This window comes from Aspergillus bombycis (genome assembly GCF_001792695.1).
Source record: "Aspergillus bombycis strain NRRL26010 chromosome Unknown contig00012, whole genome shotgun sequence".
NCBI lineage: Eukaryota > Fungi > Ascomycota > Eurotiomycetes > Eurotiales > Aspergillaceae > Aspergillus > Aspergillus bombycis.
In genome coordinates, this window is record NW_019170014.1 from 319725 (window position 1) to 332145 (window position 12421).

At 50.2% G+C, this 12421-nt stretch overlaps 3 protein-coding genes across 3 annotated transcripts; 2 read left to right on the top strand and 1 right to left on the bottom strand.

Annotated features, from left to right (window-relative positions):
• Positions 1-1152: 1152 nt before the first annotated feature.
• Positions 1153-2749, top strand: ABOM_003180 (putative MFS transporter; the record flags this gene model as incomplete). Its single annotated transcript, XM_022530310.1, has 2 exons — positions 1153-1340; positions 1408-2749. The coding sequence occupies 2 exons, from the start codon at positions 1153-1155 to the stop codon at positions 2747-2749; spliced, it is 1530 nt and encodes a 509-aa protein (XP_022392606.1).
• A 1074-nt stretch (positions 2750-3823) lies between these two features.
• Positions 3824-4345, top strand: ABOM_003181 (uncharacterized protein; the record flags this gene model as incomplete). The annotated part of the gene is made up of 3 exons (XM_022530311.1): positions 3824-3969; positions 4126-4248; positions 4312-4345. The coding sequence occupies 3 exons, from the start codon at positions 3824-3826 to the stop codon at positions 4343-4345; spliced, it is 303 nt and encodes a 100-aa protein (XP_022392605.1).
• Positions 4346-5719: 1374 nt separating this feature from the next.
• ABOM_003182 (putative cycloheximide resistance protein) lies at positions 5720-7862 on the bottom strand (the record flags this gene model as incomplete). The annotated part of the gene is made up of 5 exons (XM_022530312.1): positions 5720-5872; positions 6164-6570; positions 6628-6889; positions 6959-7655; positions 7735-7862. The coding sequence occupies 5 exons, from the start codon at positions 7860-7862 to the stop codon at positions 5720-5722; spliced, it is 1647 nt and encodes a 548-aa protein (XP_022392604.1).
• Positions 7863-12421: the final 4559 nt, after the last annotated feature.

Sequence of the window (12421 nt, forward strand, 5' to 3'; positions counted from 1 at the left end):
GCATGCATGGTATACCATCCCTCACTGAAAAGGATCTTGGATGAGGACGGAAATAGCAACAGGATTTGCTTTATAATGGCAGAGAAGCTGCAGCTCAACATCGAATTGGGGATGTGGTTTAGTGGTATAATGTTCGCTTAGCATGTGAAAGGTCCGGGGTTCAATTCCCCGCATCTCCATCTTTTTTTGATTTGGGATCTGTTTTTCCCCCCGTCAAATTCTGTTATGCAGAACAAAGGATTAGGGCAACAACAGCACGTGCGACAACAACTATCAACGCATTCCATATACATTGTCGTCCCTGCCTGGTAGCTCGTGCTAAGCACTCGTCTTTCCGTCATAACCAACTTGTACCCCAAACTCCCTCCTCCGGTGAATTATGAGACGGCTGGATTCGACCGTCTAACTGGTCGAGAACGTCGCAGCGACCGGAGGGTTCGGTGACCTTAGTGATCCCTTCGATCCAACTAAGCATTTAGTTTGGAGCTCAACTTGCCTCATGTGTCTCGACCAGCAGGAGACACGGCTCAGGATGTGACTCTAAGACACGGAGGTGCTGCGAGCCAAGAAACGCCGCATGGCCTGACACGAGCATAACCTCGGAAGTTCTCCAGGTCAACCATTCAGCCTAAAGCGGGCAATCTCAACGAAATGCAGTGTCTTAACTTGCAGCAAGCTACAGGAAAGCTCTTTTCCCCACCCTTGCCCAAACTCTAAAGCAGGCCGATCCCCCCGGTCATGCTCCGAGTCTATGCCTCAAGATGGGAAAGCATGGCGTTGGAGTCCGGGGTCCGCGTGGGGGACTCCAGACGCGGATTGGTCGAAGCTGCGTTGAGACGATCGAACATTCCTCAACCCCAGCTTTTGGGTTCGCTCGTTCCCCGGATGAGATCATCCTGCGCAGGCAGAGTCACCCCCACGTCGGTTTGTCCCGTTGCTGTGCTGGTCCTACCCCAGGATTTGGGTGGAGCGAGTTGGGCATGATGGCCCTTGCGACCGTGTCATCCTACGAAGAGTCTCTCTCCCTTGTGGGTGGGTTGCTTATATAGCGTTGGCTGGACCCTGGGGTCGGATCCATCTTTATTCCCTACATCGCTTCGTCCCGAGCGGATTTATCATTGCTGCTGTGTTGTCGGCTGAACCTCTCTCATCATGGACGACGGCAGGATCACCGATCATGAAGTGATGGGCGAGAAGGCAGATATCACCCACGAGGAGGTGGTCCAGGTGTCCCAGTTGACGCCCGAGGAGCAAGCCATCGAGAAGAAACTGCGGAGGCGCATTGATTCTTTAATCATGCCGCTGGTCATTCTCGTGTATCTGATGAATTATATTGATCGGTAGGTGAAGCGATCTTTGTGGAGCGCTACGGAGTGGAAATGAGGGTAGACTAACCCAGAGCGACAGGAATAATTACGCCGCCGCCAAGTTACAAGGTCTCATGGAAGACTTGCACATCAATGATCAACAGTACCAGACCGGCCTGTCCATTCTCTTCGTTGGTTACATCCTGATGCAAGTCCCGTCGAATCTCCTTCTGAACTACATGGGCCGACCGTCGCTCTATCTCGGCTTTTTCACCACGGCCTGGGGCCTGGTGTCGACGTTGACCAGCCAAGTCACGAGCTACGGGGGCATCGTCGCGTGTCGGTTTATCTTAGGGCTGGTGGAGGCTCCGTTCTTCGCCGGCGTGCTGTTCTACCTCTCCAAGTGGTATACGAAGAAAGAGTTGGCCCTGCGCATGAGTATCTTCTACTCGGGCTCGCTGCTCAGTGGGGCCTTTGGTAACCTCATCGCCGCCGGCATCCTGAACGGTCTGCAGGGCCATCGGGGGATTTCCGCCTGGCAGTGGTTATACATCATCGAGGGCGCCATCACCATGGCCGTGGGCTTGGCCGTGGCGGTGTTACTCCCCGACTTCCCCGATACCTGGAAGCTGTTGTCGCCGGAGATGAAGCATGTGGCCAATCGCCGCCTCGCCATCGACGCAGCGGAGGCGGACGTCGACGAAGCCGGCAAGATGAGCCAGGTCAAGGGTCTGAAGCTAGCCTTCACGGACATCAAGACCTACGCGCTCGCCCTCGCTTACATGGCCATCACCGGTGCCAGTGGCTTCCAGAACTTCTTCCCGACGCTGACCAGGACGCTGAACTTCAACGAGACCATCTCGCTGCTGCTAGTGGCGCCGCCCTACATCTTCATGGTGGCGTACAGTCTCGCCCACTCCTACCTGTCGGACCGGTTCGGCAGCCGGTTCTGGTTCTTCGTCTACCCCATCCCCATCACGATTGTCGGCTTCGTCGTCTTCATGACCACCGACGGCTTCGGGCCGCGCTACTTCTCCTTCTTCCTCATGATCTTCGTCTTCGCCCAGAACGGCACCGTCTACTCCTGGATCGCCAACTCCATCCCGCGCCCGCCGGCTAAACGCGCCGCCGCGTACGCCTTCATCAACTCGGTCGGCAACTCGGCCAGCATCTGGACCCCGTATACCTACCGCGACACGGATTATCCTTACTACCGCCCAGCGATGGGGACGTGCATCGGCCTGCAGGTCTTGGGGCTGGCTATGGCGGTCCTGATGTATTTCCACCTGCGGAGCTTGAACAAGCGGCTGGACCGGTTGGAGGACGAGGAGGTGACGTTGACGCCGAAGGAACTCGAACGGTTACAGAAGACGGCGGAGATGGAGGGCATCAATATTGCAGCGGCGCGGCGGTTGCAAAAGGGGTTCCGATATATGATCTAATGTGGGGTTGGGGATTGTGTTCATGTGTAGCCAGACAGGTTCCTGTTTCCTAAGAATACAATTTTTCTGAGTTAATGAACCGTACATGGGGCGTGACGCGTATTAAGAAAAAAGACAATGATGTCAAAGCTGATCGGGATCAAAAAAGATCATGGATGCCAGTCGACCCGCTGCGTGCGGTGCAATCAACACGCATTGAACCGGACGCTCATATGCCGTCATCCTACAGGGAAGAGCATGACCGAATGTATGATTGCAACCGTCCAAGCCGCATGGGATTCCACCATCTGAGGGATCAATTTTGGAGGTTTCTGTCTTATGGTATGACCAGTTGGGCCCATAATCGGGTTGTCGATCACAGCAAACAAACAGAAGCGATGTGGAAACTTCCCTGCTGTCAATCAAGCCATACACAGTTGTTTCAGGAGACCCATTTCACTGGATACGGGGATATGAGCTGTTTGAATGAGGGCCTGTGGGACTCTATCCACATTCACCCTTCGTTGATTTGATCGATGGGCCCAAGTCGTGGGACCGACCGAGACGTGGTACTGTGTGCAGAGTGATGCTGGACACACGCCACAGCCGTGGCGGGTGTCGTAGCTGGTGTTTATTCGCGAATAGGCAACCTAGAAGGCTGCATTCCCCCCGGTAGCCGATGATATCATTGCACATGAAGGCATCCCTTGCGTGCTGTGTGAGAGGTCTTCTCTTGAGGGGTGGAACAGAGCACTCCGATGATGCGGAGGAGGGGAAACCCGGGGAAAGGATGATCGACTACGATCGATGATTCGTCGGAGAGGCCACGGAAGACTCTGGTCCGGCATCTTTCTGACGCCAGCTGCGGCGATCCCGATCCATGGCCAGGGCTTCATACTGCGCCGGATTGGGCCACACGCAGGGTCACGTGAGCCATCGCAACGAACGGAGCATCGAGTATATAAACCCCCTGGTCCGGACATCTCGAACGGGCATTATATATCCGAAAGATTACCGTCCGAGAGACCGTTCATACTACATTATCTCTGCCTGGTTTAATTGAGTTCAGCCGACCTCTATCGGGATTGTTTCACTATGTCGTCCACCCTCATCCAAGCGTCGCGCCCCCTCGCCCGTGCCCTCACTCAGTCGAACACCATGCGTCCTTTCTCGATTGCCATTCCCGCTAGACTTGCCAACGAGTGGATGCACATGCCCAAGCCGCGTGGGTTCCTCGCGGAGTACGTTCTGTCCCCTTTCTCCTGACCCTAATCGAGGTGGTTGACGTCGGGAATGACGTCAGTGACACCGGAAGAGACATTCCTCAGCATGGAATGGAATGTTGAAGTGTTGGATCCATGGTATGAACTCGAGACTAACCGAGTGGGCCGCAATAGGAAGGATACGACCCCTCGTCAAGAGACCTCCTACGGCAGAAGGATGGAGCTCAACTCCTTCCGACGGGTGCAGCAGCAGATGTCGGAACATGGCCAACGTCTCGACCAGCTGGAAAAGTCGATGTAAGGCTGCTTCTCGTCGCGGTTCATCTAACAATCTTCTTTTTACTGACTCGATATTTCTAGCCAGCAGTTGACTCGCATGCAGGGCGTTTATTAAGACCTGCTAGAAGGCTGGTCGTCCCAACTCAGAAACCTGGATTTTCCTTACACACCCAACATACCTTTCACACGGCCATCCTCTAGATTGAGTCATGGAGGCTGTTATACCGTCAAATGGTCCATCGGAGAATGTCTTCTCTCGTCCAAGTGGCCGCCCATTTACCCCCACCCGATTTGTCGAGCAGGACCTGATAGCGCGGAGGGGAATCATCTGGCATGAGAAATTGTATATACTACTGTGCACGTATTATGGAATGATATCAATGAGTTTTGTTGCTTGACTTGAATCTATCTGTACTTTGTGCAATCAAAGTTCAGCGACTTGCTTGCTGGATAATCACAAATCAATCCTATGTCTGCTTGATCAGACAGGAACAACGGGGCGCCAAGTTGGTGCCACCAATTGATACAGTGATAACAACCTCATCCACATACCTACATACTCCATGCGCGTAGGATGAAACTGAACTACGGATAATGACCACTTAGGGCAGCTACCCATTAGCAGGAATGACGGCAAAAAACGCCAGAAACTAAAACGCAAGAACAACAGCGTTGCGCATCACGAACATCCGATTTGCAAACCAGCCACTGGCGGTGAAAATAATGGTATCCCTGAACCTGTATGTCTTCCATACATACGATTGACCACATGGTAATGGTTCAGGCTGTGCAAAACCTTCACGGTCCGACCCGCTGTCTCAAGCCTCTTGACCAGATCAAAGCTCTGCCGGAAGCCCAGAACGGTGACTCACTAATGTCTCGAACGTAAGTACTGGCCTCGTAAGCAATCGCGCCACGTTCTTCGACATGTCATCGCGTGCAGTCTTGGCTTCCAGCAGATGAAGGTGTGGCTATCCGTTGGGCTTGCTGCAGCCTTACGAACCTAATGGAATGTCTCACCTGGAGAATTGTTCTAGAAGCTGTTTGATCCTTGGAAGGATTTGTGGCTGAGCTGATTCGTGGAACTTAACTTATGACGGTGCAATGTAGGGGAGCATTGCCGCTGTTACAGTTTCTGGGGCGAGGCAAGTACAACGAACGATACTAGCATTACTAAATATTGGAATGTCCCTGGATAGGGGAACAAGTGCTGTTACTGGGTTTCGGCGCCCTAGATATGATTCGATCCAACTCTGAGGTAAACCCTAAACCCCGATCATATGCGGTGTATCGGATTTATCTCCAAGGCCAGCTTCGAATGCGACATGCTACACATGCCACATAGAGTTCCCATGATGAAATCTCATCACACATTATATATCCAGTTTCTCATTATTATAATCCTGGGCGTTAACCTATCGGGCTTCCCACCATGCCTCACATCTGGTTCATTACCGGTTGCTCCTCCGCCGTCAGTTGACTATCCCAGCTACGTAAAACGGCGACAAGGTCGCGGGCAACATCTCGCCAGCCGTCCAAGTTGGACGACCTGGGAGAACACGGCATTATGGCTACTAAGCTCGAAGTTCGCCATGAACTCCAATTCCAAGTTGTCACCGACAATGTCCAGCCCACCATCGGTCTGATTGACATCCTCGTCAGCAACGTCGGGTATACCATCGAAGGGACCATGGAGGAATGTAGGTAACTCTAGTCACGTATATTCTTACTTATAGACCATATGAACAGAAAACAAGAGTCGGAGCATCAGTACTTGAGTGATGGGTCTTACTAATAGATCCCTGCTAACTAAATCGACGAGCGGCTATTTACCAAGTTACAACCCGTTGTGCGTCTCATGTTCCGCGAAACGGCTTCGCTTCCTCAGTGTGGCCCCGAACCAAAATAAGGCAAAGATCCCAAAAACACATACCACCGTCAACGCCCCAATCAGACTCGCACCTTTAGCAATACCGAGGTTAACATAGAGCGGGGTCGACCAAAGAATGGACGCAAAGGCGAGAATAGACCGCGCAAAGTCATTCATGGCGAAGAGGCTCGCAGCGTATCGTCCATACGAGACTGACATGTAGGCGAACATCGACTGGAGAAGAGTGGGCATGCCTATCATGAAAAGCAGGAACCCTATGGTGGGTACAATCCAGTGAAACTCTGGGCTTGAAGTCCATGCAAATAGAAACATCCCTGCTGGTACAACTAGTGAGCCAGCAAGCCCGGGTATGAGCCTCTGTTCGGGCGAAGGCATTTTGCCGGCTTTGAATGGACGGCTGATGGTAATATAAGTAATTGCTAGGTAGAATGGTGTGGTAATTAACACGGCTACTATAGCAGTTAGAAATATTGCTCCGGTTTGTAACAAGCTCATCGCGTATACACCTTGGTATACCAGAGGCACCGCTTCGAAGAAGGAATAGAAAATGGCATACACCAATGCGGTGTAGAGTGTCGTAAACAGGATAGCGGGGTCGAAGGCGTTTATCTTCCATGGAATGATGAGAAAGTCATACAATGTCTCTTGGGACAACTCCGCGTGGTTTATTTCGGAACTGGATTTGAACGCTTCATTGCCGGTCAAAGCTTGTAGCCGTCTGGAACGTTGATATAGAATGGCCGGGCTTGATGTCTCTGGCAGAAATATCTAATGGAATGTTAAATCGGATTCAATGTACAAGTTCACCAAACCTGGTGGAGAAGACAATAAACGAACCAGAAGCAAGAAGCATGGTGCGGCAAACCAAACGATTAACCACATACTCCACTGCCACCCTTTTGACGTGACACATAAACTTGCCAGGGTTGGAGCCACAGTGGGAGCAGACACAGCACATATACCCCAGATCCATAACCCGCTCGGTAGCTTAACAAGATTTGTGATGTCTGCGAAGGACGCCGGGCCCGTTGCCAGACACGGCGACCCGAAGAATCCTTGTGCAAAGCGTAGAAAGAGAAACCCAGGGACGCTGTTGACAACGGCCGCAAGGATACTGACTACCAAAAAAACTGTAAACGAAATCACGTAGGGCGGGTTGCGGCCTATCGACGGTTTGTCTGATAAGGGCCCAAATAGCAAGGGTCCTATCCCATAACCCAGAAGAACCAGAGCCATGCCAAGTGAGCCCACCGATGAGGGCACACCATACTCGGCCTGGAATTCCACTTCTGCTGGGGTAAAGGCCGCGGATGACATGTAGACGACGAAAGTGTAAAAGTTTATCTGAATATACACCATGACCTTGGCCCAGCGAGGCCAATTGTGCGGATTTCCTGGGTCATCATCAGAATACCAACCCACAAGTACCATGCCATCAGTAGTAGTTTCCGGAACGAGCCATTTTGAAGGATGTTCTTTATCAGAAGATTCACATTCTGCGTCACACGTGTCCGATTCCACGTTTCCAACGACGCTGGAGGTATGAGAGTCAGCCTTTTGCTTCTTGTACTCTGCGACAAGTACGTGGGAATCAAGTCAAAAGAAAAGCTGACCTAGCGGCTGTTGAATATGTCGGAGACAAACAAAATCCAGGCTCCTCTTCTGGAAATCTCAAGAACTGGCCACTAGAAAGCCAGTGGATCAATTTTCCTAAAGAAGTACTGCAGAGTATGCCCGCCATGGTGCGAAATTTACATTAGTTGTGTGTTTTCCCCGATATTATGAGCTCAACCTGGTAGTTGAGCGCGATGGCGATAAGAAAGCGTCCAGAAAGATAGTCTGAGACGAGAGACTGCCACCAAGTGGATGCAAACCTGTAGATGAAGGGAACGAGAGAGATCTTGATCGACACTTCCTGATTATTATATTATGGTGCTAATCCTTGCTACACCACTTTATCTGCCCCACTCCCATACGTTGCTTTTTAATCTCCGAAACAAAAGTACTTGCATTTTCCTCCAATAGCACGCTCTAATATGCATGATGCCTGATACTTCGTCTCTTTCTGGGAATGAGTAACTATCGAAGAGTGGTATCCATGGGTTTCTAGTTTCACATGGCCTAGATTTCTACCATTTTAGTCAAGTCCCTTTGAACGCGATCGAATATTGATTCGCATGTGCTTTTGAGCTTATCTTGAATAAAGACCGCTTTGACAATAGTGCACGGTGCAAAAATATCAGAATTAAATCAAAACCTCCTACACTACGCTATAAGCCTCGTTATATGGATCTTCCGCTGTCTTGGTCAGCTGAAAGGGCGGGCTGATAATCGGGGAGAAATCTCGACCGATCTTTGGAGCTGAATTAGGGCATCGCCCATTTGGGACAAGCCACGTTGAATATTCTCAGCTCATTTGGACGCTTGCGCCAAAATAAAGCGATCTTCATATTTCAAATGCACGAGCACAGATAATTAACCAATAAGTGGCCCACCCACCCGCGTTAGCACTGTATGTGACAAATAACTAGCGGGTAGTAGATCTCATCAAGGCGGCGGTATGGCAGGAGACACGCCAGTAGCGATCCCACGTCCGGGGTGGTCCCTGCTGCCCCGTGGGATCTAGCCTCGCAATGTAAGATCGATGAGTGATTTTGATCAGAACCCAAGGAACTATTGCTTTGCTATCTGCACAACCCCCTTGCACTCGACCCAACTATTAGTTGCCAAGAAATGTGGCGTCTGTGTTTTTCCCTGGCGTCGAGAAACATTCATAACTTTATTATAGGGTTCGTTCGTTGCATCGACAATTCCTACGGCGGTTGGGATCATTCCACGTAGAGACTCTCGGTGAGTGTGAAGGAAGGTATACTGGGGAGATCAAGAGCTCGAATCGACCAGTGAGCAGAGCAATACGATCAAGCCCATTTACATGCGCGCTTCTTGCAGAATGCATCCGCTGCAATATGCAAGGATCAACGGCCACCGCAAGATCTTTGAACTCACCTGATAATTCTGTTGAGCATGCATGCAAGTTGCTAGTCTTGAATATAGCAGCACAAGGTCTGACGTGTCCCATGGTTTAAGGCCTGCTTTTCTCGTTTTCGAGATCCAGACTATGCCCTCGCTAGTTCACTCAGGCAAGATATATCAAGCGATTGCGGAAAGTGCCCGCCACGCTGTTAATAAGCGACAAGTGGAACGCAGAGTCTCTAGATCATAGAGAACAGGGTTATTGTTTCTTATATTTTTTAGGACAATATCATTCATCGATTGCGAGCTGTTTATGTTCATTTTAAGGTTCTTGTCATAAGTCTCCGGATTGTTTTCAGCGCCGAGAGGTGGGATTAAAAGAATGTCCCTATGTCCCCGTAGCATCGAGTTTGATATGGAAAGAGATTTCTCTGAAATTATTTGAATTGTTTGGAATGCATACCCGATATTGGAGTCTATTCTCATTCGAGTTAGTATAACACTAACATATATTTACCAGCTTGAACGCTCTCAAACCCATTTGTCGCACGCCTGGCAGTATGCTGATCTTCCATTGAGAAACATCTGTCATGTTCGGACCTCGCATAATCTCGGTGAATTCCCCACAATCTGTATGATATCAACAGGGAGTAATTGATTTTTCCTGAAAGGCCTGCACTCATCCTGTTGCCGGAGCAAAGGACACATTGCTATCAGCATATACTCCCTTGCCAACCTCCGTTAACACGACCCATCTTGCTCTTTCACCAGCCTCTTTGGGCTGGATACCGTGCGCACAGCCATAATATTCCAGGACTGTATCTTCATGGAGAACGGGTTCAAGAACACCATTGTTTTTGATTTGACACATCTCGTCCTGCATAGAGTGTTCTTCGGTGATTGGCCCTCCATTCTGTCGTTATCCCTCAGAGCCCAGCATCTTATTGCCCTAGGGGTCAATTCAAAGCAGGGCCCACTCCACTTTGAGCCATTGAAGTGATAAGACTAGACAAGCGAAAGCCGATAAATTCATTTTTTTTCTTGACGAAAGAATCTAACTAGAAACAGCGCGTAGAGAAATGAGCTCTTTTATATAGGATTTCTCAGACAAAGTAACTTCACCGGCAAAAAACAAGTCATCGACAAAAAATTAGTGCCATGCACTGCGGCGCAGTGAAGTTGCGCAAGGGTGACTTCGTCGGCAATGCAACAATCAGGCTCCAGAGTGCCGGGCCTGCGAGATCACGGTAGATTCCCTGTAGTTGCTGTCATTCTGTGGGATCCTCATGGTCCTACAGAGCTGCCCGCACTTATCACTGAGTAGACGGTTTAAGAAAACGATGTCATGATAAGCACGCTTTTACGATTCTCAGGATATTTAATGGGATCTTGGTAAAACTAAGTTTTCAGCATACTATCATTCTACTATCTGTATAATTAAAACCAGAGGTAAAGTATGGACTTTTGTCCAGGCCCCCAGAGCATTGCAGTCGATTTGCCGTTTCTGGTGAGCATGCATATTTCTCTATTGCGATCCATTTCCCTTTTCTTTCCCGCTTGATAAACACACTAATGCATTGCAACGTGCAAGAGATTCACAATTTCCGGGCAAACCCTGAAGATTGACACTGCAGCTCACACCATCGCTAGCCTGAAGAAGTCACAGTAAAGATCAAAGTTTCTGCTTTTTCTTGAAGAAAAAGCCAGTAAAGACGAGCCTGAAATTTCTTCACCTCGGCTATCTTCCAAAGTATTTACATGCTACTGCAATGTGATACTGCCGGGTAAGACTCGTCTGACGCATTAGGATGTTCTTCAGCTTGAGATATGGCTAAAACATGGCCACAGCTCCGATGGTGAATGGCTGGATTTTAGTTCGATCCATAGCCCCAAACTAACTGAGCCAGGCTAAAGATAGGGTCAAATCCGTCCCAATCATTTGGGCAACAGGCGGTGGTCGGAGGCGTAGAGAAGACCGGGCCAACTTCCAGGTATCGTGACATGAAGCCGGAGAACTGATGCACTGGCAGGGATGTTCGGCGCGTTTTGGTCATACCTTAATGAGCCTGCTCGGCATTATTGGTGGAAGGACCAGAGGAAAGTGGGGATGCCGATCAGGCTTGCAGAGAAACGGAGACCAAATCCTGCCGAGTCAAGTAGCGTCCGGCGCTCTTCGGAGAGACTCCTCTCCCCACGCGGGGGAAACGTCCAACCGACAGCCCTATCTCAACTGCCGGAGATCGTTGGTACCCCTGGACGGGGGGGATATTGAGCCGCTTGGACAGTCGGTATGGGTTACCAGTCAATCCGGTCGATCGTCCGGAATGCTTGGCAGGAACCAGTTTCGGAGGAAACTGGACATGGCCCCGGACTTGGGTTGCCTTGTCCTTATACTACTGAATTTAGCAGTTGTATGTCGAGGATTTGGGATCAACTGCACTCGACGGGCAAATCCATCGTTGTCCGCATCCCGCCGGATTATCCGTATGCCGTGTTGACGCTCCTCTCGGACCTGATTTGCGTAGGTACGCGAATCGGACAACGCCGTCTAGATAGTAATCTCCAGCCTAGCTAAGGCGGCCATTTCGTTCGAATCACATCACTGTCGACAAGTCCTATCAACCTAAAGTGTCTAGTCACAGATAACATCATCGGATCTAACCTGTCACGGTTGGTACCATGTGTGGATTAACAGTTCCGGTACATCCCGCCGTGATCCGTACCACAGGAAGACGAAATCGATTTGTTCTGGCTCAATGCGTCAGGTACGGCTGTATGCAACCAATCGACGAGGGGCCAATCTGTTGGCAATGCCTCAAGCCTGTCGATCAACTCGTGACAAGAAACGCCCTATTCCTTGTGGAGAATTTGGACTTGGTGGCCGCATTGGTCTGATTATGTCTGGTATGTGGATCACGTACGTGAGTCTGTTTTACGTACATCATTCTGGTGCCATATGGTCCTGTTATTTGACCACATGGAGATGTCAATAACCTTCGTCAGGCACACAGAGATGGGCGGTCCAAGCCGATCTACACTAGACTCATCGTGACTAGCATAACCCGGGATGTCCAAAGACGACTAGGCAGCTCTCTCGCTGATCCTTTGCTTGTGTCTGCATGGACCCTGGACCCTCTATGGAAATTCTCCGGTTCTATTCTGTAGGGATTTGGTAGGATACTGGAGCAACCGAATAGCATTCGCCATATGGCAAGCAGGCCGGGCCACCTGAGGCTCAACCGAAGAAGAGTCCACTTGATTTGGACATTGCTAAGCGAGCCGTCTTTCTTCGTGTGCCACGGAATCTCGTAGAGCCCGACTTCGTTT